The 25949-nt window shown below is 46.6% G+C and overlaps 14 protein-coding genes across 14 annotated transcripts; 8 read left to right on the top strand and 6 right to left on the bottom strand.

The window, feature by feature from the left end:
- Window positions 1-250: 250 nt before the first annotated feature.
- Window positions 251-1987, bottom strand: KUCA_T00002656001 (uncharacterized protein; the record flags this gene model as incomplete). The annotated part of the gene is made up of 1 exon (XM_022602926.1): window positions 251-1987. One exon carries the CDS (start codon window positions 1985-1987, stop codon window positions 251-253), a length of 1737 nt encoding a protein of 578 aa, XP_022458682.1.
- An 865-nt stretch (window positions 1988-2852) lies between these two features.
- On the top strand, window positions 2853-3935 carry KUCA_T00002657001 (uncharacterized protein; the record flags this gene model as incomplete). Its single annotated transcript, XM_022602927.1, has 1 exon — window positions 2853-3935. The coding sequence occupies one exon, from the start codon at window positions 2853-2855 to the stop codon at window positions 3933-3935; it is 1083 nt and encodes a 360-aa protein (XP_022458683.1).
- Window positions 3936-4172: 237 nt separating this feature from the next.
- KUCA_T00002658001 (uncharacterized protein) lies at window positions 4173-5222 on the bottom strand (the record flags this gene model as incomplete). Its single annotated transcript, XM_022602928.1, has 1 exon — window positions 4173-5222. One exon carries the CDS (start codon window positions 5220-5222, stop codon window positions 4173-4175), a length of 1050 nt encoding a protein of 349 aa, XP_022458684.1.
- Window positions 5223-5843: 621 nt separating this feature from the next.
- KUCA_T00002659001 (uncharacterized protein) lies at window positions 5844-7532 on the top strand (the record flags this gene model as incomplete). Its single annotated transcript, XM_022602929.1, has 1 exon — window positions 5844-7532. The coding sequence occupies one exon, from the start codon at window positions 5844-5846 to the stop codon at window positions 7530-7532; it is 1689 nt and encodes a 562-aa protein (XP_022458685.1).
- A 571-nt stretch (window positions 7533-8103) lies between these two features.
- Window positions 8104-10212, bottom strand: KUCA_T00002660001 (uncharacterized protein; the record flags this gene model as incomplete). Its single annotated transcript, XM_022602931.1, has 1 exon — window positions 8104-10212. The coding sequence occupies one exon, from the start codon at window positions 10210-10212 to the stop codon at window positions 8104-8106; it is 2109 nt and encodes a 702-aa protein (XP_022458686.1).
- A 252-nt stretch (window positions 10213-10464) lies between these two features.
- Window positions 10465-11814, top strand: KUCA_T00002661001 (uncharacterized protein; the record flags this gene model as incomplete). Its single annotated transcript, XM_022602932.1, has 1 exon — window positions 10465-11814. The coding sequence occupies one exon, from the start codon at window positions 10465-10467 to the stop codon at window positions 11812-11814; it is 1350 nt and encodes a 449-aa protein (XP_022458687.1).
- A 164-nt stretch (window positions 11815-11978) lies between these two features.
- Window positions 11979-14548, bottom strand: KUCA_T00002662001 (uncharacterized protein; the record flags this gene model as incomplete). The annotated part of the gene is made up of 2 exons (XM_022602933.1): window positions 11979-14455; window positions 14527-14548. The coding sequence occupies 2 exons, from the start codon at window positions 14546-14548 to the stop codon at window positions 11979-11981; spliced, it is 2499 nt and encodes an 832-aa protein (XP_022458688.1).
- A 217-nt stretch (window positions 14549-14765) lies between these two features.
- Window positions 14766-15089, top strand: KUCA_T00002663001 (uncharacterized protein; the record flags this gene model as incomplete). The annotated part of the gene is made up of 1 exon (XM_022602934.1): window positions 14766-15089. The coding sequence occupies one exon, from the start codon at window positions 14766-14768 to the stop codon at window positions 15087-15089; it is 324 nt and encodes a 107-aa protein (XP_022458689.1).
- Window positions 15090-15163: 74 nt separating this feature from the next.
- Window positions 15164-17740, bottom strand: KUCA_T00002664001 (uncharacterized protein; the record flags this gene model as incomplete). The annotated part of the gene is made up of 1 exon (XM_022602935.1): window positions 15164-17740. The coding sequence occupies one exon, from the start codon at window positions 17738-17740 to the stop codon at window positions 15164-15166; it is 2577 nt and encodes an 858-aa protein (XP_022458690.1).
- A 620-nt stretch (window positions 17741-18360) lies between these two features.
- On the top strand, window positions 18361-19615 carry KUCA_T00002665001 (uncharacterized protein; the record flags this gene model as incomplete). The annotated part of the gene is made up of 2 exons (XM_022602936.1): window positions 18361-18493; window positions 18570-19615. The coding sequence occupies 2 exons, from the start codon at window positions 18361-18363 to the stop codon at window positions 19613-19615; spliced, it is 1179 nt and encodes a 392-aa protein (XP_022458691.1).
- Window positions 19616-20019: 404 nt separating this feature from the next.
- Window positions 20020-20853, top strand: KUCA_T00002666001 (uncharacterized protein; the record flags this gene model as incomplete). Its single annotated transcript, XM_022602937.1, has 1 exon — window positions 20020-20853. The coding sequence occupies one exon, from the start codon at window positions 20020-20022 to the stop codon at window positions 20851-20853; it is 834 nt and encodes a 277-aa protein (XP_022458692.1).
- A 273-nt stretch (window positions 20854-21126) lies between these two features.
- KUCA_T00002667001 (uncharacterized protein) lies at window positions 21127-22242 on the bottom strand (the record flags this gene model as incomplete). The annotated part of the gene is made up of 1 exon (XM_022602938.1): window positions 21127-22242. The coding sequence occupies one exon, from the start codon at window positions 22240-22242 to the stop codon at window positions 21127-21129; it is 1116 nt and encodes a 371-aa protein (XP_022458693.1).
- A 1178-nt stretch (window positions 22243-23420) lies between these two features.
- On the top strand, window positions 23421-23738 carry KUCA_T00002668001 (uncharacterized protein; the record flags this gene model as incomplete). The annotated part of the gene is made up of 1 exon (XM_022602939.1): window positions 23421-23738. The coding sequence occupies one exon, from the start codon at window positions 23421-23423 to the stop codon at window positions 23736-23738; it is 318 nt and encodes a 105-aa protein (XP_022458694.1).
- Window positions 23739-23767: 29 nt separating this feature from the next.
- On the top strand, window positions 23768-25681 carry KUCA_T00002669001 (uncharacterized protein; the record flags this gene model as incomplete). The annotated part of the gene is made up of 1 exon (XM_022602940.1): window positions 23768-25681. The coding sequence occupies one exon, from the start codon at window positions 23768-23770 to the stop codon at window positions 25679-25681; it is 1914 nt and encodes a 637-aa protein (XP_022458695.1).
- Between the last annotated feature and the right edge of the window lie 268 nt (window positions 25682-25949).

Genomic DNA, 25949 nt, shown 5'->3' on the forward strand with positions numbered 1-25949 from the left:
CAGGTTGGGGCTACGTAATTGTTCTGAGGCGCGGCGTCTCAGCTTTTGTTTCACAACTGAGTAAGGGAGTCGGGCTTAGCGAAGTGATTTTTCGTCAAGGTTAAGCGATTTGTGGCTTTGAAATTCGAAGTGAAACTTTGGGTGCGCTGATTTCTAATGCCCACAATCTGGTTATGCAATTGGCTATCCACCACCTACAGCGTCCCATCAATGGGCTTGTTTTATGTCGTTAGTGTTCATGTTTAAACAGTCAAAAGTTTATATCCTGAAGCAGATCCTCGTTGTCTAATGCTGTGATTTCGTCAAATCCTGAATCGTCTTCGTTGCTATCCTGGCCATTGTCAGTGCCTTCATTTGCGGTCTCTTGATTGGAGTTGTCACCGTTATCTTCGTTACTGTTCGCGTTGCTTTCATCTGTTTCTTCTTTTTGCTCTCCCTCGTTCTTCCTCTCTTGTACAGTCTCATTTTCAGCTTCCTTCACCGTCTCTTTCTGCTCTTGTTTCTGCTCTTGTTTCTGCTCCCCCTTTCCCTCTGCCTGAGCCTTCTCCTTGGCCTTCTTCTCCCTCTCAGCCTGACGCTGCGCCTTTCTCTGCTCGGCTTTCCGCCTCCGATCCTTCTGTCTCTGCTCGTTGATCGCCTGCTGTTTCTCCTCCTCCTGAAGCTTGCGCAATTTCTCATCGCGCTCCTCCTGCTCGAACGCAGTCACATACCGATCGTGGTCCTTGAGTGTCTCTTTTTGAGTTAACTGCACAAACCGAGGAGTACACGAGTTCTTGGACTTCCAGCTGAAGTCGGTGTGTGGATTGCAAACACACCGCCTCTCGTGGCGCATGCCGTCATCCAGAGGACAGGTCTCCGCGACCGTGTGAGTATAACTGATATCCTGGAAAACGTGCACTTCCTCTGCCTTCAACAGCATTGCTACTGCGATTGTGTGGACTGGAGCATCTCCCCATCTTTCGTAGAAAAACCCACCAGCCCAGTCCAAAGCATTGAAGAACCGTTCGTATTTCTCGTCCCGGTAAAAGTCCAGGTTCGCTATCTCGAAGTTTGACCAGAAATGACACAGATTGTACGTGTTGTCCTCGCGTGCAATGAACTCATACATCCGAGGATCTGCTGGTGGCAGACCAGACTGGTTGAAGTGTTTCATAGACGTCTCCCAGAGAGTCTCCACAGTCTTCTGGGCTTCATACATCGAAACCACAAACCCGTATTGCTTTCTGTTGTCAACCATGAACTTGAATGGGTCTTCTGGAATATCGCAATTGTACATGATATCGGGCTCCACTCTCCAGTAAAACTGATAGTCATCCATTATAGGATGCTTGTAGAAGAACCCTGAGTTGAATCGACACATGTGTCTGTAGCTCTCACTCGAGCCATAGTTTATGCGCGACATAACTCGGGACTCTCTGATCTTTTTTGCAACGTCCTGGTCAATCCAGTCGGGATATGACCAATGTTCTTTTGGGATATTCCCGTAACGAGCCGTTCCCGAAACCAGCATTGAAGTCTCGTTGATAAACTCTTCGTCAAACGGCTCTTCGTTCAAAAAGACCCAGTCATAGTTGAATTTGTGGTTGAATCGGTCTTCTAGTTGCTTGATGGACTTAATCATGCCATATGTCTCGCTATTGCGCACCAATGCCAGCAGTGTGGCATTTTGTCTGTGGGCTTTTGAGGTCACCTGCTTTCTGTGAACGGCCTGTTCCAACTTGGATGAATCACCAGGAACATATCGCTGTGCTGATTCTTTGTTCTCGTCTTTGTGCTCGTGTTCTGGGGTTTTTCCACCGGTTCCTTCGGGCTCCTGTGTCTGCGTCTGCGGGTTGATCGCAGCCCAGGTCTTGGTCCAGGTTTCTTTCTTACCAAATGATTGGACCTTATTCAGACTACCCGATTCTGGTCTGAGTCCCAATAGAACCGTTATTGTGACGATTACCAGGCCGGTTAAGGCGAACAGTCTGGCGTTGATGCGTCTCATAGAAGTGATGTTTCTGAGTGCGGGCTTCGTCAACACGAGGCCAGAGGGGTTTTTGGAAAGCTCGCGGATATATATGACAGGCACCGCCTCGGAAAGCTGAAACAACAGGCGAAATGTACAAAGGAACAAGTAAAATATATCGAAATCAACGGCAGGAGCATCCTCTAAGCCTTGCGTCGAATTCTTGCATCTGGCAAGGTGACGTGCCCGGCGCATATCGTGGGGCCAATTAGGGACCCAAGAATGATTGGAATTATGTCTCAAGCGGGAAAGATATTAGAAGGGGGTCAAGAATACGTCATTGGTTGGTTCCTTTCGGTCACTCTGTTATTTGTTCGATCAAATTCGGTGAAGAGACGGCTTAGTTACGGCCTTGTTGTATATCTTCTTTCTACACACACTGCATCGTGCTCGGTGATTGATTCAAACAAATTATGAAAGTGTCCTTTCGCCCACAGGCGGCCCGGATATTATGCTTAACATTTTGATACCCGCCTACATATCCCATCCAAACATTACCCTAAAAATGATCTAAAAATAAGAAAAGACGGCAAGTTTACATCACAACTAAAAGCTGAGCACGTGGATGCGCCGATTGCCGGATATGCATACCAAGCCCCCACTTCCTCATTCGGCTCAATTGTCTTCGTTTGCTTTGTGCGGAACTTTCGGGCGCTTAACCACAAAGTTCTGGGGTAACTGGATTGGGTGTCACTCCCCAGTACTAAAGAACAGCCCAAACTTCTAGCAGTAATGTTATATATGTGCACTTCATACTTGGATCAGAATTCGCAATTCATGCCGGTCTGACGCGCCGAATTATCGCGAGTGATCTGGGGACATCCACGCATAATTGGTGCAATGTATGTGCGGTTACTATGTGTCTGGTACACGCCTCTGCCCCCCCACTGAGTTTTTCAACCAGCCTCAACAGAAAGACAGAGACCGAATACACATGCCTTTCATCCCAGACATGGGCTTTTTGTCACCCGGGACCAGAACAGCCATAAACAAGCGCTTTCTGAGGTCCTCTCGAGTTCCTAAGAGGAGACGTCTGGTGGCTCCCAAGGACGCGCAACGTGAGGCCGAACTGGCTCCTGCAGATGGAAGGTCCATCCTAGAAAGGCTGCCGTTGGAAGTACTTTTTGAAATTTTCAAGTTCTCAGAGTGCTCAGATCTATACCAATGCAACCGTTTTCTTTACTCTGTGCTCTCTCCTTCTAATGAGCATCTCGCGGTCATGTGCGTTCGCTATAGATATAGACGCAAGCTCCATGCTGAGTGTGGTCTCAAGTATGCGCTTGATGCAGATGTTTTGAGGAACAAATACGTAACCAAACCTATTTTGGAACTGATCAGATTTGATTGTGTCATGCTTGCCAGTGATATTGCAGTTTTTTCCTCGCCTCCTTCACCTGACTCTGCCTACGATGAAACGGTGTGTCCGCGTGCCGTTGGATGGTATGCCAATAAGGATTTTCCTGCCACGGTCCAATTCCCGTGTGAACTGCCTGCGAGTGGGCTTAGAGGGGAACTTCAGGAGCGCCTGATTCTCTACAGCTTTATTTTCAATAAAATGGCTCAGCGGGGATTGAGATTCGTGAACGTGATGGCCACCATAATGTGGTACATTGAGCATCACCAAACTGGAGACGTGCGATTCGTGGAACTCCTAGTCCGAAATTCCTCCGAGCCTTTTGATAATAATCCGGAGCCGCTGATTTTAGCCCTTCGAAGGGGTCTCTTGGGAATTGTCCGTTTCTTACTGTCGGAGTACTACAACAGTGCCGTTCTCTCCTCAAACGACGAGCTATGGGCAGCAGTTGCGGAATTGCAAGACCACGGCGCATTCGAACTACTTGCTCGTTATAATGTGGAGCCGGAGCCACAGCATTATGCTATGATCGCGAATCTTCACGCTGGGCGTGCAATTGGATGCGAGTACTGATGGACGCTATGTATATATATGCCCTTTGGGTAAAACAACTATCCGAAATATCTGATGAAACTAGAGTGAGCAAACATTAACTTGAAGTGACTGATTTGTAAAATGAAAATCTAACAGACTCTGAGAATGATTTTGTGGATTTGAGAGGGTCACTGGAGGATCACGGTAGACTCAGAAATCCCTCGGGTGATCCTAGAAGCCGTGAAAGTCTCAAACTTTCGTTACTTTCAAATTCACTTAATGGCGGTATTCTTGTTGTGAATACGCCCTCTGATTTCCAGAGGTGTATTCCTCAAACCACGGATGAAGCAGTGCCATGCGTGCCGGTATCCTCTCGTCTGGCCGCATCCTCAGCAGGCTGTTGAGCAGATTCAGCGCAGTGCTGTCGATTTGCGTTATGATAGATCCAAGATCCTGGGGTGCAAACACGTTGTAGTTAGGTTGAAAGTTGGGGTAAGAGCTCACTCCTGGCCACGTTCTTTCGTTAGGAGTTCCCATCAACGTGAATATTTTGAGCAGCTGGTCCTCGTTGTTTGCACCTGGAAATAGTGGCTTCCCCGTGAACATCTCGGCAAGAATGCATCCCGCAGACCACATGTCAATGGAAGTAGAGTAGTTTCTGGAACCGAGCAAAACATCAGGTGCACGGTACCACAGGGTTACCACTTCATTCGAGAAGGTATTGACGGGTATTCCAAAGGCACGTGCAAGTCCGAAGTCACCCAGTTTGAGCTCGCCCTTGTTGCTGATTAGTAGATTCTGTGGTTTCAAATCCCTGTGCAGGATTCTATTGTCGTGGCAAAATCCTATACCTTTGAGTAACTGGAACATAAAAGACTTGATCACAGGGGGCTCAAGAGCTCCATTGTTCCCCTGCGTGTCCATGTAGTGCTTCAGATCCTTGTCCATGAACTCAAACACCAAGGTTAGCTTGTTTTCTGTGTGGATCACGTCGTAAAGCGTGAGAATGTTATCATGTTTCAGCTCTTTCATGAGAGAGATCTCACGGATGGCCGTGGACGGAGTCCCCTCTTCGGAGTCCAGGTTGATCTCTTTGAGAGCGACAAGGGTTCCTAGAGTTCTGTTTCTGCCCTTGTAAACTGTGGCGTAAGTGCCTTCACCTAGCTTTTCCAGCCTGATAGATGTGTTAGTATGGATTGAAATGTATTTAGTGTTTAATGTGAGAATTTTCGGTCTGGAGGAAGGTCCGGGTACCTTTGGGTAGCTCTGAGCCATTCTCAAACGGCTCTTTGAGACTGCCATGGATTCCCAAAGATCTGTAGGCATTCGAAGATTGCATAATGCTTATAGAGAACCCTCAAGAATCCCTCAATCGCCTTGTGGCTCTTGTCTTTCCCACCAACTCTTGAACTCACACCTTCACTTCCTCAAGACTGCCCACTTGTCCACACCAGTTGAAATACTTACTGCTGAAATCTGAATATTCGGTTAGTAATAATTCATATAAACACATTTTCAAGACCACAGTGTCACAATTAAGCAAGAACGGCTCGCTTGGTTTCAGATGCCCACCTCAGGGAAGATCCCCCCCTTCAGCTAGCACAAGCCAATCTATGCGTCTCCAGCTCAATTGTCACCCAAAAAATGGATACTCACTGCGAAGAAGAGCCAGACATTCTCCTTATTGAATAGCAATAATTCAAGAAAACAACCCGAGTTGAAGTGAGCAAAAGTCACACAAAACGCCAAAAAGTGATACGTGATGCTCTCAGAGACCGGAGACAGGCTGACGACAGCCCCAAATCTTCCTTTTTCTGGAAGGCGCCGTTTTTTGGTGAGTGCACTCCTGGGGCTAGTGAAAAAAATTGGGCCTAAGCTGGTCATGCAGATAAACTGTGGTTCGAAAGAAGCGAAAGATTACACGGTATCAGTCTGATCGGGGGCAAAATGGACATTCCTAACATTAGAGACAATCCTTCGGCACTAGGGGAACAGTGGTGTGGTTTGTTTGAGGAGGGGGTAGATTTCGAAGCCTCCCACTTCGAGCAGGCCATGACTAATCTGATCAGGCACCCAAACATCAATTCTACGGTCCTTCTGCGAGCAGATATACTGTCAGAGGTTTCTTACCCGTTGAATGAGTCAGAAAAGACTGAGATCTCGAGTACTGGATCTTTGGACGCCAAATCAAAACCGTTGGTGGACGATGCGGTGGAGACTGACGACTCCTCGCGACTGGAGTTGAATCTGCAAGATACAGCACTGAAAAGTGTTCCTCTAGAGATTGATTTGGCACCAAAGATTGAAATTGTGAGGCAAATTATTCCGAGAAATCCTAACAAAGACCCTATAATCAACCAAACATGTTTGGTGCTAGGGAGCGCAGACGGGAACACGAGTCTTGTGATCTACATCCCACATATTGATAATCCCCATGAGATTCCTTTCTATTTGCCCCAGGTGAAAGCGATAGGAATTTTGTTTGATAATTCAAAGTTGTCTATCCATTATATGCCATTTGCGGAGGACTCAGTTAAGCATTTCCAGGAATTGGATCCCAAGGACAGGATGATCCGCATTGCCTTCAGGCTTTTGGGAACCGCGCGCAAACACTCCTCGGGAGTGAAACAGGGATACCAGAAAAGAGTGAATCATGATCTGGTGGTGTCCAAGGTGGCATTCCAAGACCGATATATCAAGCTGAAACAGAAATATTCTCGGAAACTCGTGGATAATTGGAGCGAGAAGACCGATCCTCGCAAACACGTCTTTGAGGACATTGCCATTGCCGCTTTTCTCATGGAGTTTTGGGATGTCATTTATTCTGGAAAGGAATCTTTTGAGTTTCGGGATCTCGGTTGTGGTAACGGTCTGTTAGTTTATTTGCTCACAATGGAAGGCTACAACGGGCTCGGCATAGACGCAAGACGCAGGAAGTCCTGGAAGACCTATCCTCCGGAGGTGCGCGATAAGCTCAAGGAACAGGTGGTGATCCCCTCGATACTTCTGAGACCTCACCCTGCTTTGAAGAGTATGGCTCCTCATGTCAACGATAATGGGCGGTTGTTCCAGGTTCCTGTTTCCATTGCTCCAAGTGGTAACTCGCGTGAGAAACAGCTCTTTAACGAAAATGTGCCTCTATTGGCCTGCTACTCCAGTTCAAGCCTTTTGCAGTCACCCCAGGTGAATACTGCGGAGTTCCCAACGGATACCTTCATTATTGGCAACCACTCAGACGAACTGACTTGCTGGATTCCTCTTCTTGGGTATCCATTCATGGTCATCCCTTGTTGCTCCCACAGTCTCAGCGGAGCCCGTGTGAGATATCCACCAGGGAGACGGGTCAAATCCCGAGAAGAAGACAACAAGGTCCAGCCAGTTTCGTACTCATCCAGCTCCACGTATGCTGCTCTGGTGGACCATGTGGAAGACATTGCCACGTCTGTAGGATGGAGAGTCGAGAAGGAGATGTTGAGAATTCCCAGTACCAGAAATGCGGCCATTCTTGGGTATCAAGTCCTCAAAGACAAAACAAATGTGAGGTCAGTGTATGATGTGCTCGTTATGGAAGGAGGGGCAGAAGGATGGGTTGAGAACACTATGGGACTGATGACGAGGCCTCCAAGGCAGCATTGAGGTAAAATGAGTTTAGACATGTTAGCAATTAGTGTCCACAGTTTTCATCCATGAGTTGAGAAAACAAAGAATCTGTTTTAATTGGTTGTTGATTGGGATAAATGATTCTGAGTCTGAGGTGGGGCTACGATACGGTTCATGTATTGTTCGGAACCAGTGTACTGGTTCAGAAGACTTTTCTACATCACCCGCATGTAATATTTAACGAATATAACGAAACTGAAACTGGGTATTTGTAGACATTTTCATCACAGATGTCGAGCCTGCAATGATGATGTACCTTCCCACTAAAAGGGTATATCCGCAATATTAATTCTGTCATTTACGTTTTCCTTTTTATAGCGATTAACAGGTTTGATGTCTAGCTAGCAATCTGCAGGCGTGACTATGCAGCTCCGATGCTCGATTATGCAGCCTGAATGCTCAAATATGCAGCTTCAGGTTAACCGCTTAGCTAAGATTATCCAGTCATGTATATAAATTATCAATGCTTGATCATACAGTTTTAATGCTTGACTATACAATGTTGACTCTTCAAATAACAATATATGTGTTCAACTGACAGTTTTCACTACCTTCTATTGTTCTTTCTCGCCTTACGCTTCTTCCCTATCATCTGCTTCACACTGTCTGAAACACCCGACTTACGCAGTTCTTCCTCAATCTTGGCCTTCTTAGCTGCATTTTCTTCTTCAGCCTCCAATTGACGCTTGCGACTGTCTCTGGACTTGATCGAGAACTCCTTTCTACGCTGCATGACCTTGGCGTTTTCAATGGCAAATTCGACAATCAATCTCCTCTGGGAAACACCTTCCAGTTGTGCAGACTTCTTCTCTTCTTCGGTAAGACCGTCGACAATCTCTTCGTTCGTCACCAAATGTGCATTCAGCCATCTCAAGGCCATAAGTGCCGACTTGTGATCTCTGAATTCCAAGAAACCGTAACCTCTGCTACGACCGGCCTCGCCGGATCCCTTGACCTCGGTGATTACTTTAGCCTGTCTGACAACACCCTTCTTTTTGGACCGGTTGGACTCAGAATCCTCTTCTGGGTTAGTGAACTTCTTGAAACTGATAGATCTCTTGATCTCCTCGGCACTCAAGGCGTGTCTCTTGCTCTGTCTGACCTCAGTAGCAAACTCAACAATTGCCTTTCTACCAAGGGCCTTGAGTGATTTTTCTGTCAAAGCACGAGGAAGATTTCTCAGTGCCAATCTAGTCAATGAAAGATGCAAAGTTGGGTTTTTGTTCAATTGTTGAACACGCAGGTCATAAGATTTCTCTCTAATGGCCAGATCGGCAGAGGTAAGTAGTTTGGCAAGCTTGGAGTTGGAAGTGATTCTTCCCTCGTTCAGCAAAAACAGGTTTCTCTTATCCTTTTCACCAGGTGCCTTTCCTAGCAGTTCCTTTCTGTTCTTCAAATTACGCTCGGCCAGCTTGTTGGCAGAGTCTCTGTCGACAGCAGGTGCAACAGACAAAACACGACCCTCATAAACATACAATGGAGAAACATCATCTGCGATCAGAATGGACCCTCCGGTCGCTTCTGGGGCATTCAGGAGACACTCCTCATAGGATTCCTGCTTGTAGAAAGCCACAAAACCAGTTCCCTTGGCTAGCCCAGTCTCTCTCTCGATCACAGGAAGAGCATATCTGACTGGACCAAACTTGGAGAAATGTTCTCTCAAAGATTCTTCCGTGGCATCATATGGAAGGTTTCTGATAAAAATGGTGAACTTCTCCTGTCTGTTTGCCTTCGGCCTGTTCTCTTCTTCGTCATCGTTGTCATATATATCCTTGACGCCTTCCATATCGGACTCGTCTTCGGAGTCTTCGCCTGTCTCGGAGTCGGAGTTCTGGTCACTGGCTATGACTTTGACTTTTTTCACTTTCTGCGATTTTTTGGTGTGTTCCTTTTCTGAATCACTTTCCTCCTCGGGGACTTCTTCTTCGTCTCCTTCTTCCTCTTCCTCTTCCTCTTCCTCTTCCTCTTGCTGGTCGCTTTCCTCCTCATCTTCTGACTCGTCCGCCTCCTTATCCTCATTATGTTGAACCCACTTGGATTTCTCAACAGCAAAATCCACAACAACTTCCCTTCCATGGATTTTTAGTCCCTTACTCTCGGCTATGGCTTTATCAGCAGCGGATTTCTTTTTCATCGTTATGAAAGCAAATCCACTCATTCTTCCTCCTGCCTTTCTGGGGATAATCGCATCGGTGACAGCTCCAAACTTGTTGAACAGGTTCTTCAGCTCAGTAGGATCTCTCACAGACCATGGCAAGTTTCTGATAATCAACCTAGCTTTCCTTTTTTCAACCTCCTCTGGCTTCACGTAGGCTGGAGCCCTTGGGGCGCGGGATCCGTCTGTCCTTTCTTGTCTCTCTCTTCTTTTAGCAACATCGACGTTCAGCAAACGATTTAAAAACTTCTCCTTCTTGGCTCTTTCCAAAGCATTAAGCAGATCTTCATCAGTTGTAAACTTCACAAAGCCGAAACCTCTGGACTTCTTGTCGTTGTCTGTGACAACCACAGCATGCCTGATAGGCGCAAATTGTGAGAAGAAGTCTGACAGTTGCTCCGATGTAGCCTCAAAAGGTATCGAACGAACAAAAAGAGTCTTCCGGTCTAGGCCGTCATCAATTTTCGCAACCGTCTGAATGTTTTCTTGTGCAGCCTCCATATTTTCGTGCTGTAATTCTGTAGACTAAAAGCCTGATAATTTTTCACTCATAATAAAAAAATTTGGGATGAGCATCGAGTGGTTATGCGCCCCGTGGTCTTTGATATAATAGAAACTTTTGACTTCTCTTTGGTTATGTGCCCGTGGTAAAAAACACGCTTCAGTACGCGGTCTGTTATTGACATCAACGTTTATCGCTTTCACTTGATCTGTTCTATTAACACAGAACTAGTTATTCGAAATCGGCCAATAATGAGGCAGACAGGTGTGTTGTCGAACTCATATATTGTGCCGCTATCGTCGAAGGTAATTGCCAATATGTTGGGCAGACTGGAGGCAGGTGCTCTGTATGAATTGGCTCAACTATGGACCAAATGGCACGTTACATATCCCCACTTGACCAAAGAGTTGAAACAGAACAGAGTCACGCAACAGGAGTTTGCCAAGGAAGTCTGGTCTGAAATCGAGATCATGAAGACCAAAAAGTACGCCAAAAGGAAACTCATTGATCGAATCATAGCGGAATACTGGACCAAAGGACTGAACGCTCTTCAACTGGCCCAAATTGAAATTCAGGGAATAGTGGATAGACCTTCTGGCTATTCGTGGGTATCATCGGTAGCGAAGGTGATCTCGGATGGAAGACCGGCTACAGAGGACTCAGACGATTTCATCTTCTCGCTGAGCTCTCAAGAATTCTTGGAGAACCTAATTAAAAGTCTTTCGAGTCTTTTTTTGACACATATCTATGTCTCCAGACATCCGAAGTACCCTTTGATTATGATTCGAATCCAGGTGTTTGAATTCACGCATTTGAGCCTGCGACGTGGGAATGGAAGAGGAGGTAGACCAGAAATCTACTCGCGAAAACCGTACTTCCTCGCCATACCAATGTCTTCCCCGCATGTAATACACAGTGAAGGCGATGATCTTGTTTCAAATATTGTGATTCAGGCTGTGGAAATGACCTTATCTTCTACACAACGCCAGATCAAGCTGGTGAAGTCAGCAGAACCCCCGGTGCGAAGCCTCGATACGATGCACATATTCAAGGGAGTTTCGCGGTTCTCCAACTCTCTGGGCAGTTGGGCTCCTTACGCTGATGGCACGGTGGATCTGTCGCCTTTGGCAGACCCTGTGAATCATCTGTCGCTCAATCCAAGCCGTCTTGCTTCGTCTGAGGACAAAGAGAACGACGATGCTTACCGTGTGCGGAAAGAGACTGCAGCAGTTCGGTTTCGTGGAACTTTAGGCAAATTTGAGTCAGAAAGAATGTATGAACATGTCACTCCCATCAAGAGAAAACCGATCGTGCTTGAAGGGGAAGACGAAGATATGGATGAAGCAGGGAGAAAGACAGAGTACTCTTCGATAGCACCAGTTCAGTTTGCGGAGTTCTCAGTAAGAAAGAGGGAGGGAACCGAGAAGTCTGCTACCTTCAAAATGTTCCTTATGGGAAACGACATATTTGCTGGGATGCACGAGCTGGCCGTGCAAGGAGTGGTTGACATAGACAGGATACCCGGTTGGCTGACTGGGGCGGAGGGAAATACTCCAGGAGTGATAGAAGATGGGGCCTTCAAAAAGAAGAAAAGGGTGTGATCGAAAGAGTGATTGTATATTATGGTATAGCCGGTCTGAAAAGAATGGCAATGTATATTAAAGTGATATGTGGAATGAAAGCTTGCAGAATATGAGAATATGTCCAGAGAGCCAAATGGACTTGACTATATGATGGAGTGACATGTAACTTGAGCGCTTCGAAATCACCTTCTTCCCCCCATTGTTTCTCTATACTCCTGCACCTGTCTTTTGATGACACTATTTCCTCTCTCCTCTATCACACTAAGATAGTCCAAATCCCTCTTCTTGAAAGCCTCCTCGGCAGCACTCTTCAAGTCGTCCACCACCAGATACATCCGTATCCTCTGTTTGTAATTCAGACGCGAGCACATGGCCACGTAAAGCGCAGCATGCCTCTTCTCTCCATACTTGACACATTCGTGGTAGAACGGCTCGTATCCTATAGGTGATCTCTTGGAAACCGCAAATTCGTACATCTCTTCAAATCTGTGCTCTTTGGCCAAGACCTTGGCGACCTTCCACCAGTATCTTTTATCCGATATCCGAAGTTCTTTCTGAGCCTTGGCTGCTTTGGCCAATGAGGCAAGCGAGAGAACCTTCTCCAGCATTTCAACTGCACTTTTGTTGAAAAAATCAGCATCATACGCATTAGTGTACTTCTCCTGTAGCGTGAGAAGATAGAGCTCTGACTGGACCAACACAGAGTCTTCTTGCGCATCCACACCTCCCTTAGCGAGAAGTCTGCTCACCCCATGGAGGGTTGTCCGTCTTCTATCAACGTCTTGTTGTGTTTTTATCAGGTTGTGGTTTCCATACTCGGAATCAAGCTCAAGCTCCGCCAGTTTGCCCACCTGATCATCTTGATAGTAAAAATCTTGAAGGAGCTTTGGGTAAAACTGACAAAGCGTCTGCTTGAAAACTCCAATTGCCTTTGGTCTGTGGTTGATGATCTGAAAGAAATCAGCCAGCGAAAGTTTGTTCTGGAGCATTATCAAAACATATAGCAGTAGATCTGCATCTCCACCATCCTCCGCTTTGATCAACGCCAGTTCGTCTTCCTCCATCTCAATCAACAAAGGAACCTGTTTGTTCAGATCGGGCTCGTTGTTCAGGAACATGATTGAAACTTTCGTGCGGCCCTCTTCATATGCAGCCTTAGCCACCTTCGCCAAGGTTATTGGCTTACGGGGTTCCAATTTCTTCATCACGACGTCAAATAGAGACTCATCGCTCAAATCTCTGGAATATTTGACCTTACAACAGGCCCAGTGGATGAAAATCGGATCAACAGGTAGGTCCAAAAACTGTGCGACTTGAAAGGCAAGATAGTGTTGCTGCCGCGTAAGAAGGATCTCTATGAGCTTTTCAGGGCCTAGATTCAGGTATTGCGAATATGTCAAGAACATCCCCACCTCGGGCTGTCTGACAGCATTCAACACTCGAAGGATATTGCACGCCTCTACGAACTCTTCTGGGTTGTAGAGATCAACACTGGACTTGCCGAAAGAGGCTGCTCTGAGCAATCTTTTCTGCCAGTAAGCGTCGAATTCCTCACAAGCAGCACGAATACAGACATCCATCGCCTCCACCAGGTTGTCCTTGATGATCTCGAGATTCTCATCTGCCTTTGGCGAATGTCTATCTAGCTGGTCAATGGCATCTAGTAGAACAGCACTGGGAGCAGTAGAGCCAAGTCTGAAAGTCTCAGCCGTAGCATCGCCCACTTTGGAAAAAAACTCGAGTCTATCGTTGCTCAGAATGAATACACCGTCTTCTTCGGGACTTAGAACCACATCTGAGTCATAGTAAAAAGCCAATGATTCCTCAGATGGTCCAACCACCTTGATTTCATCCTTGAATGCTACCAATACAGCATCATTGCTGCACCATTCCATCTGTATCGGAATCCCACCATTGTCAGAACTGAATTCTGAGAGAATCGTTTTGAAATCAGACGTCACAATCAGAATCGTGTGATCCTTGGTGAAAAGCGATACAAAGTCACCAACCCGAGGCAGCGCTATCAGGTGACATGAGGCTCCCGCTTTGAAGCCCATGTCTTGCACTGTGGTAGTTCCAATCGCCCGTATCCCCGTCTCGGTGGAGACCAACACGCTCAGTTCTCTATTGTACAAAGGAGGATTCAAAGCCCAGGATTTCACACTCTCTTGCTTCAGTGTTAACTCGACGATCTCTTCAAGCCAAAGCATCACTCTCCGCTTATAACTAGTTACCGCAACAAACTGGTCATTCGAAAGCCGAACGACCATCCCTGAGGACCAGAACTTGGCCTCCTTGACTGTCTCCCCAGTAGACAACCCCAGACTGAATTCTGTGAAGTCGCCTTCGAAGTTTGAATAAACACGTGTCTTTCCGCTGGAAAGAACAACAATCAAATGCATTTGGTCATTCCAGCCCAAGGCAACGATATCGCCGTTGGAGTTCAACCATGGAATCGAGCATACCTCAGACCCAGAGCCTGAGTACACCTTAATGAAGGTCCCGTGAACAGCCCCGGTACCAAATTTATTCGAAAACATGGCAATAGTTGAGCTGAAAGGAGCCACTGCAACCAGATTTTTGGACAAATCCTGGCTCCAGTTTAGTGTAGGACAGCATTCGCGGATGCGATAGAATACATCCTGGAGTCGTTCCCAACCTGTTGGAAGTTAGTAGCGTGTCAGCTGTAATTGTGTGCCAATAAAATTAGAAATTGACAGAAACACTTACCTAGACTCGGGTTGGCATTCATTCTTGCGTAAGAATGGAATTGATGGTCTTGTTGTAGCTAATGATATACTTTGGAGTCTCGTGCCGCAGACAAGTAATAGACTGTCATTTGGGACAGGGTGAGAAAGGCAGAAGAGAATCTGTCATTTGTGATACGGGCCTCTTGCCATCTCTAAAGGTTTCCTCGCAGTTCAAACGCGCGCCTCAATCGGTCCCTCTATTCGACTTATCAACTTACAATGGTAGACGTTGAAGAGCCTGAGTTGGCCGACTCGCCATATGTGACTCTCATATCTTCAGATGGACTGCAATACGTGGTGAAAAGAGAGGCCGCGCTGGTGTCTGGAACACTACGCGGAATGCTCAATGTGGACTCGTCATTTCAAGAGGCGGAAACCAATAGGATAAAGCTTCACGAAATCGACTCTGTTTTGCTTGAAAAGGTGGTGGAGTATCTTTACTACAATCTCAAATACAAGAATGAGGTGGATACACCTGAATTTGAAATTCCTACTGAGATGTCGCTTGAGTTGCTAGTAGCTGCTGACTTTTTAGATGTTTGAGAAACACTATTGAGGCCGGGGAAACTCCATAATAATCTGCGCATGCTCAAGCATGACTGGACTTTTCGATGCACTCAGCTGTTCTGACTGAACTTGCTATACAGCGCAGGATCATACACTGAAGGAGTGCTGTAAAACGAACCAGAAGGCGCATTTACGTTGGCGTTATTTTGCTGAGGTGGTTGCAACGAGCTGTATCCAGAAATTGGAGCAACTCCAGTCATTCCTTGGGGTTTTGGCGGAGGTGGTGGCTGGTAGCCGTTCGTGTATGAGAACGATCCGGGCTTTGCAGGAAGTGGGGGTTGTTGCTCGTAAATCTGTGCCTGGTGATGTGCCGGTTGCTGTGGCTGCGGCTGCCAGTTAAGAGATCCCGATCTGCTGTTTCCTGGCGAAATTCCACCGTTGATGCTCAGTCTGCTGAGATGCTCCCTCAAAGCATACTGGTCTCTCTCCTGAGACGAAAACGAGTTTGACAACAATGCCGATTGTTCCGATCTTGACCGCACATACGTCTCCACTTTTGACCTCACATCGTGTGCGTAATTCAGAAGTTGCGAGTAGAATTTTGTCGCCTGTTCTAATCCAGTATTGTACTGTTTCCAACTGTCGTAGGCCTGTAGGTATCTGGAAACGAGCGATTTCTTGCTGCTGTTCTGGGCCTTTTGCAACTTACGATTTCTCTTTACAGTTTCGTCCTGGAGAATATCGCCCATGAGAGCTTTGATCTCGTTGACCAGAGGCTCTTGCTTCTCCACAGTGGCATCTATTCTATCCTGGTAAGGTCGGAATTTGGATAGTTCTTCGCTGAAAACTTTGTCCATGTTCGACATCTTTTTGTTCAAAATCAAAATGTTTGAGATATCATCTTTGTGCACAAGTTCTTTCAGGTCATTGTAAGTGTTTTGTCTCTCCTTCTTCAGGTAGTAGAGCTCCTGAACTTTTGAGTCCACCTGTTCGACCTTTGCCTTAGTCTTGACTATCGTCGAATCGTCTAGGTCTACCAGCGAAACACTTTGCGAATCTGCCGGTTTTGGCTTTGTAAAGACATCCTTCAAGCGCTGCGATTGCGGACCTAGCTTCAACACATCCAGTTCGCTTTGGTATTCGTCTATCAATTGCAAGAGTTTCTGATCAGATGATGCCGCATCTGCCAGCGACTTCTTGATGCGTGCAATCTCCTCCTTGAGACTGAAACTATCAGAAGGCGTCTGAGACCAACCACTTCCATACTGCGTCTTGTTTGAAGTGAAAGTCTTTTCCTCGTTGTCTAACAAAGTGTCACAATTCTGTAGAATTGGGTATATTTGGGATCTCGTGTTAGAGACGGAAGAAGAATCTAGTCTGGATGAAGATACTTCGAGAGAAACAGACAACACTCTTGGGTCCACCTCCTCGTCATCGTCATCGTCATCGGGAGGACTGGATCCATTCCACCTCAGAAGCTCCCTGATATCTGCCAAGGACTTCGGCAACCTTAAAAACTCAAGCACAGATTCCAGTTCCTCGTCGGCAACGGTGATTTTTCCGCTTTCGTTGCGGAGAAGCTTAGCTTTTTCCTCGGAGTAGTAAGATTCCTGCTCGTGGACAGCCATAGGCACAATCTTTTCAAACAGATCGGTAGTCACCACAGCAACATTCTGCTTGTTTAGTGGTACGGGAGCAGCACTATCCATAGGCTTGATCTCTGGAACTGTCGTAGGAATCACATCGTGGTAAATGTAATCATTGTCTTTTTCCAACTCAGTGAGCTCATTTTTGACAGTCTCTGCCCATTTTTTGGTGACAGCGTTTAGTTTTGTGAACATCTCAACTCCAAGAAAAACGGCTTTCTCCTTAGAGTCGTCACGGGCCTCTCTCGCGTGGAAAATGGCCACACCGTACTTTCCAGAAGCCTTTGAGTTCAGTGCCTGGTAGTAGTGTGCAACAGACAAGTAATGCTTAGTCTTGAGTTTGGCAAAAGCACTCCATTTGACATCAACACCCTTGGATGAGACCTCATCCAGACCGTCCTTGGCCAGCCCATAGAACACGCTGCACGATTTGGCCAGTCTCGCCAGAAGAGAAGGCTTGGTCTGCGAATCACCGAGCAATAATCTCAACACAAACACCTCTTGGGCTTGCGCGAGCATCAATTTGGTAAGGGCCTTGATCGTATCCTGATGCAAATCGTTGGAAGGGGCGTGGAGGAAGTTTTCGGAGATGAACTGGAGGATTCCCGCACTCCATTGAAAAGCCTGGTACGACAACTTGAGATCGTCATCATCCAAATAGTCTGCGCCCAAATGCGAAAGAACTGCAGCCAGATTGAACAGAACGCTTACCTTCTCGAAGGCCAGTGAGTGTTGCGACGAGCTTGAAGCGGGTCTAAAGGCATCGAACCAAGTGAATGTCACGTTAACTCCTCCGTGCTGGTCAACAGGAATCCGCAAATCAAGCAGTTCAAGCTGGCCATAGTACCGATAGAGCAGGTCACGTCCCGTGGAATCCCGACCTGCACCTGTCATATCGGATCTCAATTTGTTAAACGTGGTTATGCCCTCGTGGTACTCATCACTAGACCCATACACTCTTGCAAGATAAGACTGCAGAGGTTTGGACCAATCAACTTCCTCCGTCTTCTTCAAGGGAATTGTAATCACTGGTGTTTTCATTGGAAATTTTTCAAGCAAAAGGTAAGTGAGAACAGGTGTAATGGGAAGATAGCGTTGTCAAGATAACTAACCCTTGTTGCGCCCTGTTGTACATCTCGCGGGGGGGTGGGTCGTGCGAGAGACCCAAAGGTCGTGGAAGAAGCACCATTTGAACCCTCGAAGTTTGGACCTTGACTTCGTATCTTCACAGATTGTAAGATAGTATAACTGAAGGCTGGTTACAATCATAAACTTGAGGGTGGCATTTGCAAACATACTGACAAAAACTATCGGACATCCTATCTTGAAATAAAGACACAAGCTCCTGAGGTTCACCTTGAGGATCACCGAACATTCTTATGAATCCTGAAAATGCACATTTGCTGAATTTTCCTTGTCCGGCTAGCCAAAGGCTCATTTTTTGATCAGATCTACATATATATATGAGATATAACGTCCTCACTATGCTTTCATCGTTGAGATTGAGACCGCGCCGCAGCAAAGCACTCCCATTCTGATGTGCTATAACCGTTTTTAGGAATGTCAATTTATGTTTCGCACGCAAGATCATCACCCCAGATCCTTTAGATAAAGAGAGGTTTCTGGGCTTTCCTTCTTTTACGAGAAGCACTGGCACCAACATGAGTGCACAATACGCCATTCTAAAAGAAGAAATTGATAGGTTTGCTGCAAATAAGGCACTAGACCAATGTATTGGTGATTCTCAGAGCCTTCTGGACTCGCTGCGGCTTATGGAAGCGAGTCTGGTGGATGGTATGTTTTTGCCCCTTCCTGCAGTGTGGATTCTGCAACATGCCAACTTCTGAATAGAGCTAACCCTAGATATCAGGCAAAGATGTTTCTTCTCCATTGCTGGCTAAGCAAGTCAAGTCCTGGAGTGACAAAACTTTGAAGAACGAAAAGTCGGTGAACACTGCGATAAAGCGATACGGAAAGGCGTTCGACAGAACCTTCAACTTCAACTACGGAGAAGTTTACAATTACAAGATACCACAGGGACAGTCGAATCGTCTCCTGATTGATAGAGCGGTCATAATGCACCTTTTAAGAAATGGAGACTTTGACGTTGCAGAGGCTGTGGGGGCCGAGGATGGGATGACGATTCCGCGCTCGTTAATGGAGAGATTTGAGGAATTGCACGCCATTTCTACGACTCTCATCAAAGATGGGGATCTTGATAAGGCGATTGCTTGGGCGAAACAGAATTCGGAAAGGCTGGAGGCCATAGGGTCCGACCTAGAGTTCAATCTACACAAGCTGCAGTTTGTGAAGCTCTACAATGGTACCCAGGATTACCCATTCGCTGCGTATTCGTATGCCAAACGCAATTTTCCTACCTTTGGAGCCACTCATCTGGAGACGATTTCGAAGCTGGTCTCGTCCATCCTGTACGCCCCAACTGACACAGATTCGCCCTACCGGTCCATGACAGAGTTCCAGGAAGTATCCTTCAACTCGATATTCCATCAATTATCCCAAGATTATTGCTCATTGATAGGACTCTCTTCTGAGAGTCCCTTATACGTTTCGCTGCTCACGAGCTATGTCGCTCTGCCCAACTTCGTGAAGTACAACAACATCCTCAAGAACTCGGGTGGTCGTCTGGACTGGACCACCAAGACAGAGCTTCCTTTTGAAATCAACCTCCCATCCGAGTTGCAGTTCCATTCCATTTTTATCTGTCCTGTGTCAAGAGAAGAGACTACCCTGGCCAACCCTCCGATGCTACTTCCCTGCAAACACATTCTTTCCAAAGACAGTCTCGATAGACTCGCTCGGAGTAGTTCCAGCTTCAAATGCCCCTACTGCCCTTCTACCAGCCTTGCTTCCCAGGCCCAACAGGTGAATTTCGTGTCTCTATCAGAGTACAGATAAATGGTAGTGCGGCTCAAAAGATGACCAATTAGCCAACTCTGATTGGCCGTATTCCCCAGATTTGGATCCCATGCCATTTGGTTGTGCTGAGCACGACCAGCCTACAGGCGCATTCTCGGGCCAATTTTTTCTGCTTTAAAGGGATGTTTGGATTTTGCCGCTGTCTTTGCTTTCAAACCTTCTTTCTTGCAAAGCATTTTTTTCGCCACTCCTATCGCTAGTCTGTTCTAGAAGCTCTTGTGCCTCTGTTTAAGCAGCGTGTTTTTTTTTAGGTGCATCTGCCCCGTACTCGGTTTTATCGCAACCTGTTCGGTGAATCACCAGGCTCATAGCAATCTTGTGTCACATTCGTGGCACTGTTCTGCACTTTTTTCCATCCAAATCTATCACATAGTTACACCACAATGGCCATAGTTGCACTCAAAAATGCCATCGGCTCCTTAATTTCGGGCCAGTCTCAATACGGAGCTGTTGATGACGGAAGCGTTGATGCCGAGTCGCAGACTTCACAGAAAACATTTGACAGAAGGGGGGAACCAAACCTGGGCATCTTTCAAAACATCGATCCGCGTGTTATGAGCGACGTTGTGATTGGTTTGTCTGACGGGCTGACTGTGCCTTTTGCCCTTACTGCTGGGCTTTCGTCTCTCGGAAATTCCAAGATCGTCATTACGGGTGGAATGGCCGAGCTTGTGTCCGGTGCAATTTCCATGGGGCTCGGCGGATTTCTTGCAGCTCGTTCCGAAGTGGACTACTACCGCTCGCAAGTAAAGCGCGAAAAACAGGACTTCTTTTCAGATCGCGATGCACTGGATAAGGAGGTAGAGGAGATCATGTTGGATCTCGGCGCTTCTGAAGATACTATCGAGTTGTTTGTACGGGATTTGCAAAGAAATCCAAAGGCGATGATTGACTTCATCATCCGTTTTGGTAGAGGACTCGAGGAGCCGGCTGAGGGTCGCCAGCTCACGAGCGCACTCACCATTGGTGGTGGATACTTCTTTGGCGGCTTCATCCCACTCGTTCCATACTTCTTCACAGACCTCGTCAAGACCGGTTTCATCATAAGTTGTGTCGTTATGGTGATAACGCTATTCATCTTTGGCTTTTTCAAGGCGTTCATCTCGCTTGGAGAGTGTTCAAGCGTGCGCAAGGTGTCGGAGGGATTCCAGATGGTGGTAGTGGGCTCTGTTGCTGCGGGGAGTGCATGGGCTTTAGTTAGGCTTATTGATACGTGACAAATAAGATAATGCATTGACAGCACAAGCTTGTAGGTTCGTAGTGAGTTTCGGATTGGAAACAGAGATACAGCCAGGGCCATACCTTATCTATGTGCGGCACCGCTCATAACCTTTTTCATTTGCCATAACAACAACTACAGATTCCGCCCCCGTAGTGAAGTCATGGGTAAATGTTTGACGTGACTCAATAGTTTGAAACTGGAGCTTCTATACTCTCGCCTCTTACACTACTCTAAAGTTATCAATAGCATACGAATCGTTTAAAAGTTTCTAGTTCAGTGGTTTCCTGACGACATACAACATCATTGGAGTGAAAAGCTTCTGTCTTCCACCCTCGACCAAGTAAACGGCTGCATCTTCAAGAGCGGCGGTAACCTTGGAAGAGCCCTTTGGAGCGATTCCAAGTTTTTCCATCAAACCAACTGCCCCAGTGGTGAGTTTTCTGCCAAAGTTGGAGGTTCTGCAGAAAGTGTAGAGATCACCAACGGACTGAACGTAGCGCCAGTCACCACTGAGAGGATACCACCATGGGATTTCGTCACCGACATCGGCCAGATCGCGTTCAAACTCGATCTGGAACCCAACCTTCTTAAGAGCGTCCTCCGCAACCTGGCGTTTGAACATCTTAGGAATTCCGTCACCAACCTCAATACCATAGGCGATCTTGCGGTGCTCCGCGTTGTTCTCGTCATACGCATCTGTCATCACCCATTCGTAAACACCGAAAACTCCACCGGGCTTGAGCACCTTGTAGATCTCACCGTACACTCCCTCCAACACAGGCGCGTGCACAGTTGCCTCAATGGCATAAACAGCATCGAAGGACTCAGGCTCAAAGTCCATTTGCATGAAATCGCCCTTGACGAAACTCAACTTGTGGTCAAGGCCCTGTTTCTTGGCGTAATGAGTGGCGCGCTCGATCTGGTAATCGTTGTTGTTTAAACCAACAACGCTGCACCCGGTGAAACGAGAAATCTCACGAGCTGGTCCTCCGACTCCACAGCCAACATCCAAAACCTTCATCTTGTCTTTGATGCCCATCTTGAGGGCAAGGTAATGTTCATGTCTGGCAGTAGCTTGTCTGAAGGCCTCTCCAGGGTAGTAGCGTGAAAAATGGAAAGAAGATCCCCAACCGTACTCGTAGAAATCGGTGACCAAGTTGTAGTAGTGCTTGGTCAAACTAGAGTAGTCCTCTAGACGAGCCGTCTCGGTCTCTTGGTCGGTCTTTCCATCCCAGTGCTTGAAGTATCCGTCGACAGCGACCTGTTGAGCGTCTGCACTCTTTTGGATCCAGGCCGACATGCCCGTCTTGGACGTGTCCTTCCCGTGAAGGATCTCGGCGAATTTCTTATCTGCCTCAAAGTTTTTGGGAGCGAGTGTGGCCATGGTTGGAATTGTTGAAATCTTGCCTAAGAAGAAGGAGAGAGAGGCGTGTCTTTGGTTGTTGTGGTAATCAAGGATATATAAACCATTAAGGTTTAGTCGTCGAGGCATAGAATTGGACGCGACGCGACCGATGCGATGGGAACGAGGAACGAGATGCATTGAGTAATGGGTGAGATGAGCATGGGAGTGAAAATTGGTACGGGAACGGATTAGATGGGAACGATGAGGAATGGAACGAGACGTGGACCCTGAAAATTTACGAGAGTAATACGTTTTATATCGTGACGGAGAAAAATATACGGGCATCTGAAAAGGCGATGGACAGATCGTATACGAGCCTTACACTGGAGAGTCGAGAGTAGTGACAAGAATAATAGAATTGCTTTATCCTGTCAAAAATCCACAATTGTGTTATGATTCTGAGTATATAATCTTGTGGGTTTGCAGTAAGGCATTCAAAATCAGTAGTGAAGAGGAAGCAGACTGTATGGCATTTCAGAGAATCAGTTATTTGATATGGCATACTGCCGGAGGTCCATGCAATGCAAAGGGCACAGTGCATAGAGCCCGATATGGAGACCGAGAAGGTGTGGTGGGTCTGTGGGATATTGCGGAGAAATTGGACCAAGCATTACAGAAAAGCCTACTAGCTGGTTTATTATGTGACAGAGTACGCAGCTGCAATGTGGAGCTAAGCTATAATGCAATGTATAGAAAAACAACCCCGAGCATTAATGAACTAACGAGCCCTATGTCTCCTCCGGCATTGAGATTCTGAGTATTTTCACTGCAGTTGGTTGGCATTAGGAGCAGAGGCACCCATACATTGTTGTCAACTGCTTGTTTGTTAGCAAATGCAGGCTCAGCAACATAGTCAAGGCTACTGAAGACTACCACCATGTAAACGATTGCAAAACGGAGGCTCAGCTAACTGGAGGAATGGACAAAAATAGATGCCTCTACATTGAGAGGCATACTTTTAAATACCCATTAACTTTGTCGGAAGATTTCAATGATATCATAGATGAAAAATGTGTATTTAGGGCAAGGGTCATTGGCCAAAAATAGGTCTATAAATAAACTGACAATGGATCAAGCCCATCCAAACATCTCGACATCCGTCTAAATATTTAGATCGGTTCGGGTTAGCACACGAATTACCTTCAAAATCTCCCGAAATGGACCTCGGAACTTGTCGTTGGAGTAAAAGCGATCACGGTTGGAATTTGCTCAGGAATGAAGAAATAATACTCAAAAATTTGCAAATACCATTCCGATCAAGTTTTTTCGTATTACCGCTGTTAGTAAATTTACAAATTATCCTGAAATCCCAGCCTAAAGCAGCACTGCTTTGGATTGCCTGTAGATCTACCGGAATGCAACCGGAACACCATCGGTCTGGATTGTGTAGTAGTGCACCCCCCATCGCAAGCACGTCTAACGATTTTCTTCATGACTATGCTTTTCCGCATGATCTTCCTCCTCGCCATTGCTAGAAAGCTGTTGTTTTAGGCTACTTGTGAGAATGCTCTCCGCTTCCTTGTTGCGATACAGGCTGAGGAAGTTGTGGAGATTTCGTCGGCGGTCGGTGGTGTTGGTGGCCGCGGCGTTTGTTCTGGTAAGTGTGTTAGCGACGTGTTTACCACACTCCAAAAGCCGTTCGAAACCAAGCTTCTATGATCTCCATAGACAAGATCTGGCATCCAAGCGGTCTTTAGGGACTCCCAACTATGCACATGCGCAAGATGGTGTCAGGATGTCGCTGAAAGCAGACTCAAAAGCCAGAATCCCTGAGTCCAGAGCATCCCGCAAGTCCGCCGAAGAGCTCCAGCGCATCCTCAAGCTTCAGAATTTCTACAATAAGGTGCTAGACACTATTTATCATAACAAGCCGACACTTGGTCTCGAGCCAATAGCATTCAAGGAAACCTCTGAGCAGCACATCCCTCGCAAGTTTGGTCGCTCAAAAGACGTTGCACTTAACGTTGCCCTCCACGATAAGGATCCGGCGCTGCCCACTTTGTCCGAGTATGTTCTAGACGAGGTTCTCCAACTTCCTGGAGCTTTTGTGAATCCATTGGCCCAGTCCCATGCGAATGTAGTGGGTCAGTTGCCCGAGTCCTTGCCTATGGAGTCATATTCCGGCAACGGCGTGGTTTTCATCGGCGGGGCCAAGTTCTCGTGGCTTTCATTGCTCAGTCTGGAGAACATGAGGATGACGGGGTCTCAGGTGCCTGTGGAGATCATGATTCCCACCGAACGCGAATACGAGCCTCAGTTGTGCGAGCAGATCCTGCCAAAAATGAACGCACGCTGTGTAATGCTCACGGATATTATTCCTGAGTTCACTAGTTCCAAACTCAGTGGCTATCAGTACAAGTCACTTGCAATATTGGCATCTAGTTTCGAAAATGTGCTACTTCTAGACTCGGACAATACCGTGGTTTCTAACCCGGACGTGCTGTTTGATTCTGAGCCTTTCCTTTCTAAGGGACTCGTCACTTGGCCTGATTTTTGGAAGCGTGTTACGCATCCAATGTACTATAGACTAGCTGGAATCAAGCTTGGAAAGCGTGTTCGCAATGTGCTTGATGATGTGACGAATCCCAGCGAGTATGTAGATGAAAGTGCGGACTTGACCAAAGATGTCCCCTTGCATGACAGAGAGGGTTCGATTCCTGACATATCCACAGAAAGCGGTCAAATGATCATCAACAAACGCACCCACGGAAAGGCTATTCTTTTGTCACTTTACTACAATGTGTATGGTCCTTTACACTACTATCCGCTTTTTTCACAGGGAGCCAATGGAGAGGGTGACAAGGAGACGTTTGTGGCCGCTGCCAATTTTTTCAAACTGCCCTATTACCAGGTCAAGAAAGGAGTTGATGTGGTTGGTTTCTGGAAGGATGATCCGCATGAATATACGGGAGTCGGGATGATTCAGTACAATCCGATTGTGGATTTTGAGAATGTGCGAAACTTCACCAAATTGGAGGAGTTACATGCTAAAAAACTGGGTGAACTGGCAAAAACAAGACTTGGGAGGCTGAAAATGTGGGCATTTGGATTGGACAAGTACAATCCCACCAAATTTGAAAATTTCTTCACCAAGGGGAACTCACAGTCGATGTTTATCCATTCAAACTACCCAAAGTTGGACCCTGTGGCGCTCCGTCGCGAAAACAAGTTATTTCTGGATCAGGATCCATCCAAAAAGCGGATCCGCACATATGCGGACCAGACAGGATTGGATTTTGACTATGAACTACGACAATGGACAATAATCAAGAAGTTCTGGTGTGATGTGAAGCTCGAGCTGAATTATTTGAGCGAAGGCGGCGTGAAGAGTGAGCAATATTGTGATTTCATCATGGAGGAGCTGAACTTTTTGGAGTCCACCACAGCCAAGATCAAGTTGCAGCCACGCGATAAGTGAACAGTAAATGAGCACGAAAGAGAACAAGAGAAAAGAGATGGGTTGAATATACAATTATAGAGCCGATAATGAAGTTTGTGACTATAGCGAGTAGTTGCTGCCAGAAGGATTACTAGTGGCGCACAAAAAGAAGAATTCTAAGTACTAATAGCGTCTTAGTAGAGCACTTGTAGGACAACTTGAGTCTCACAGAGTCACTATATTTTGTGGCCTACATATTTCACAAATTAATTGCCAATTGATGTAATAGGCAGATGACCGCCATAAC

Source organism: Kuraishia capsulata, genomic scaffold (assembly GCF_000576695.1).
Source record: "Kuraishia capsulata CBS 1993 genomic scaffold, Kuraishia_capsulata_scaffold_3, whole genome shotgun sequence".
Taxonomy (NCBI): Eukaryota; Fungi; Ascomycota; class Pichiomycetes; order Pichiales; family Pichiaceae; genus Kuraishia; species Kuraishia capsulata.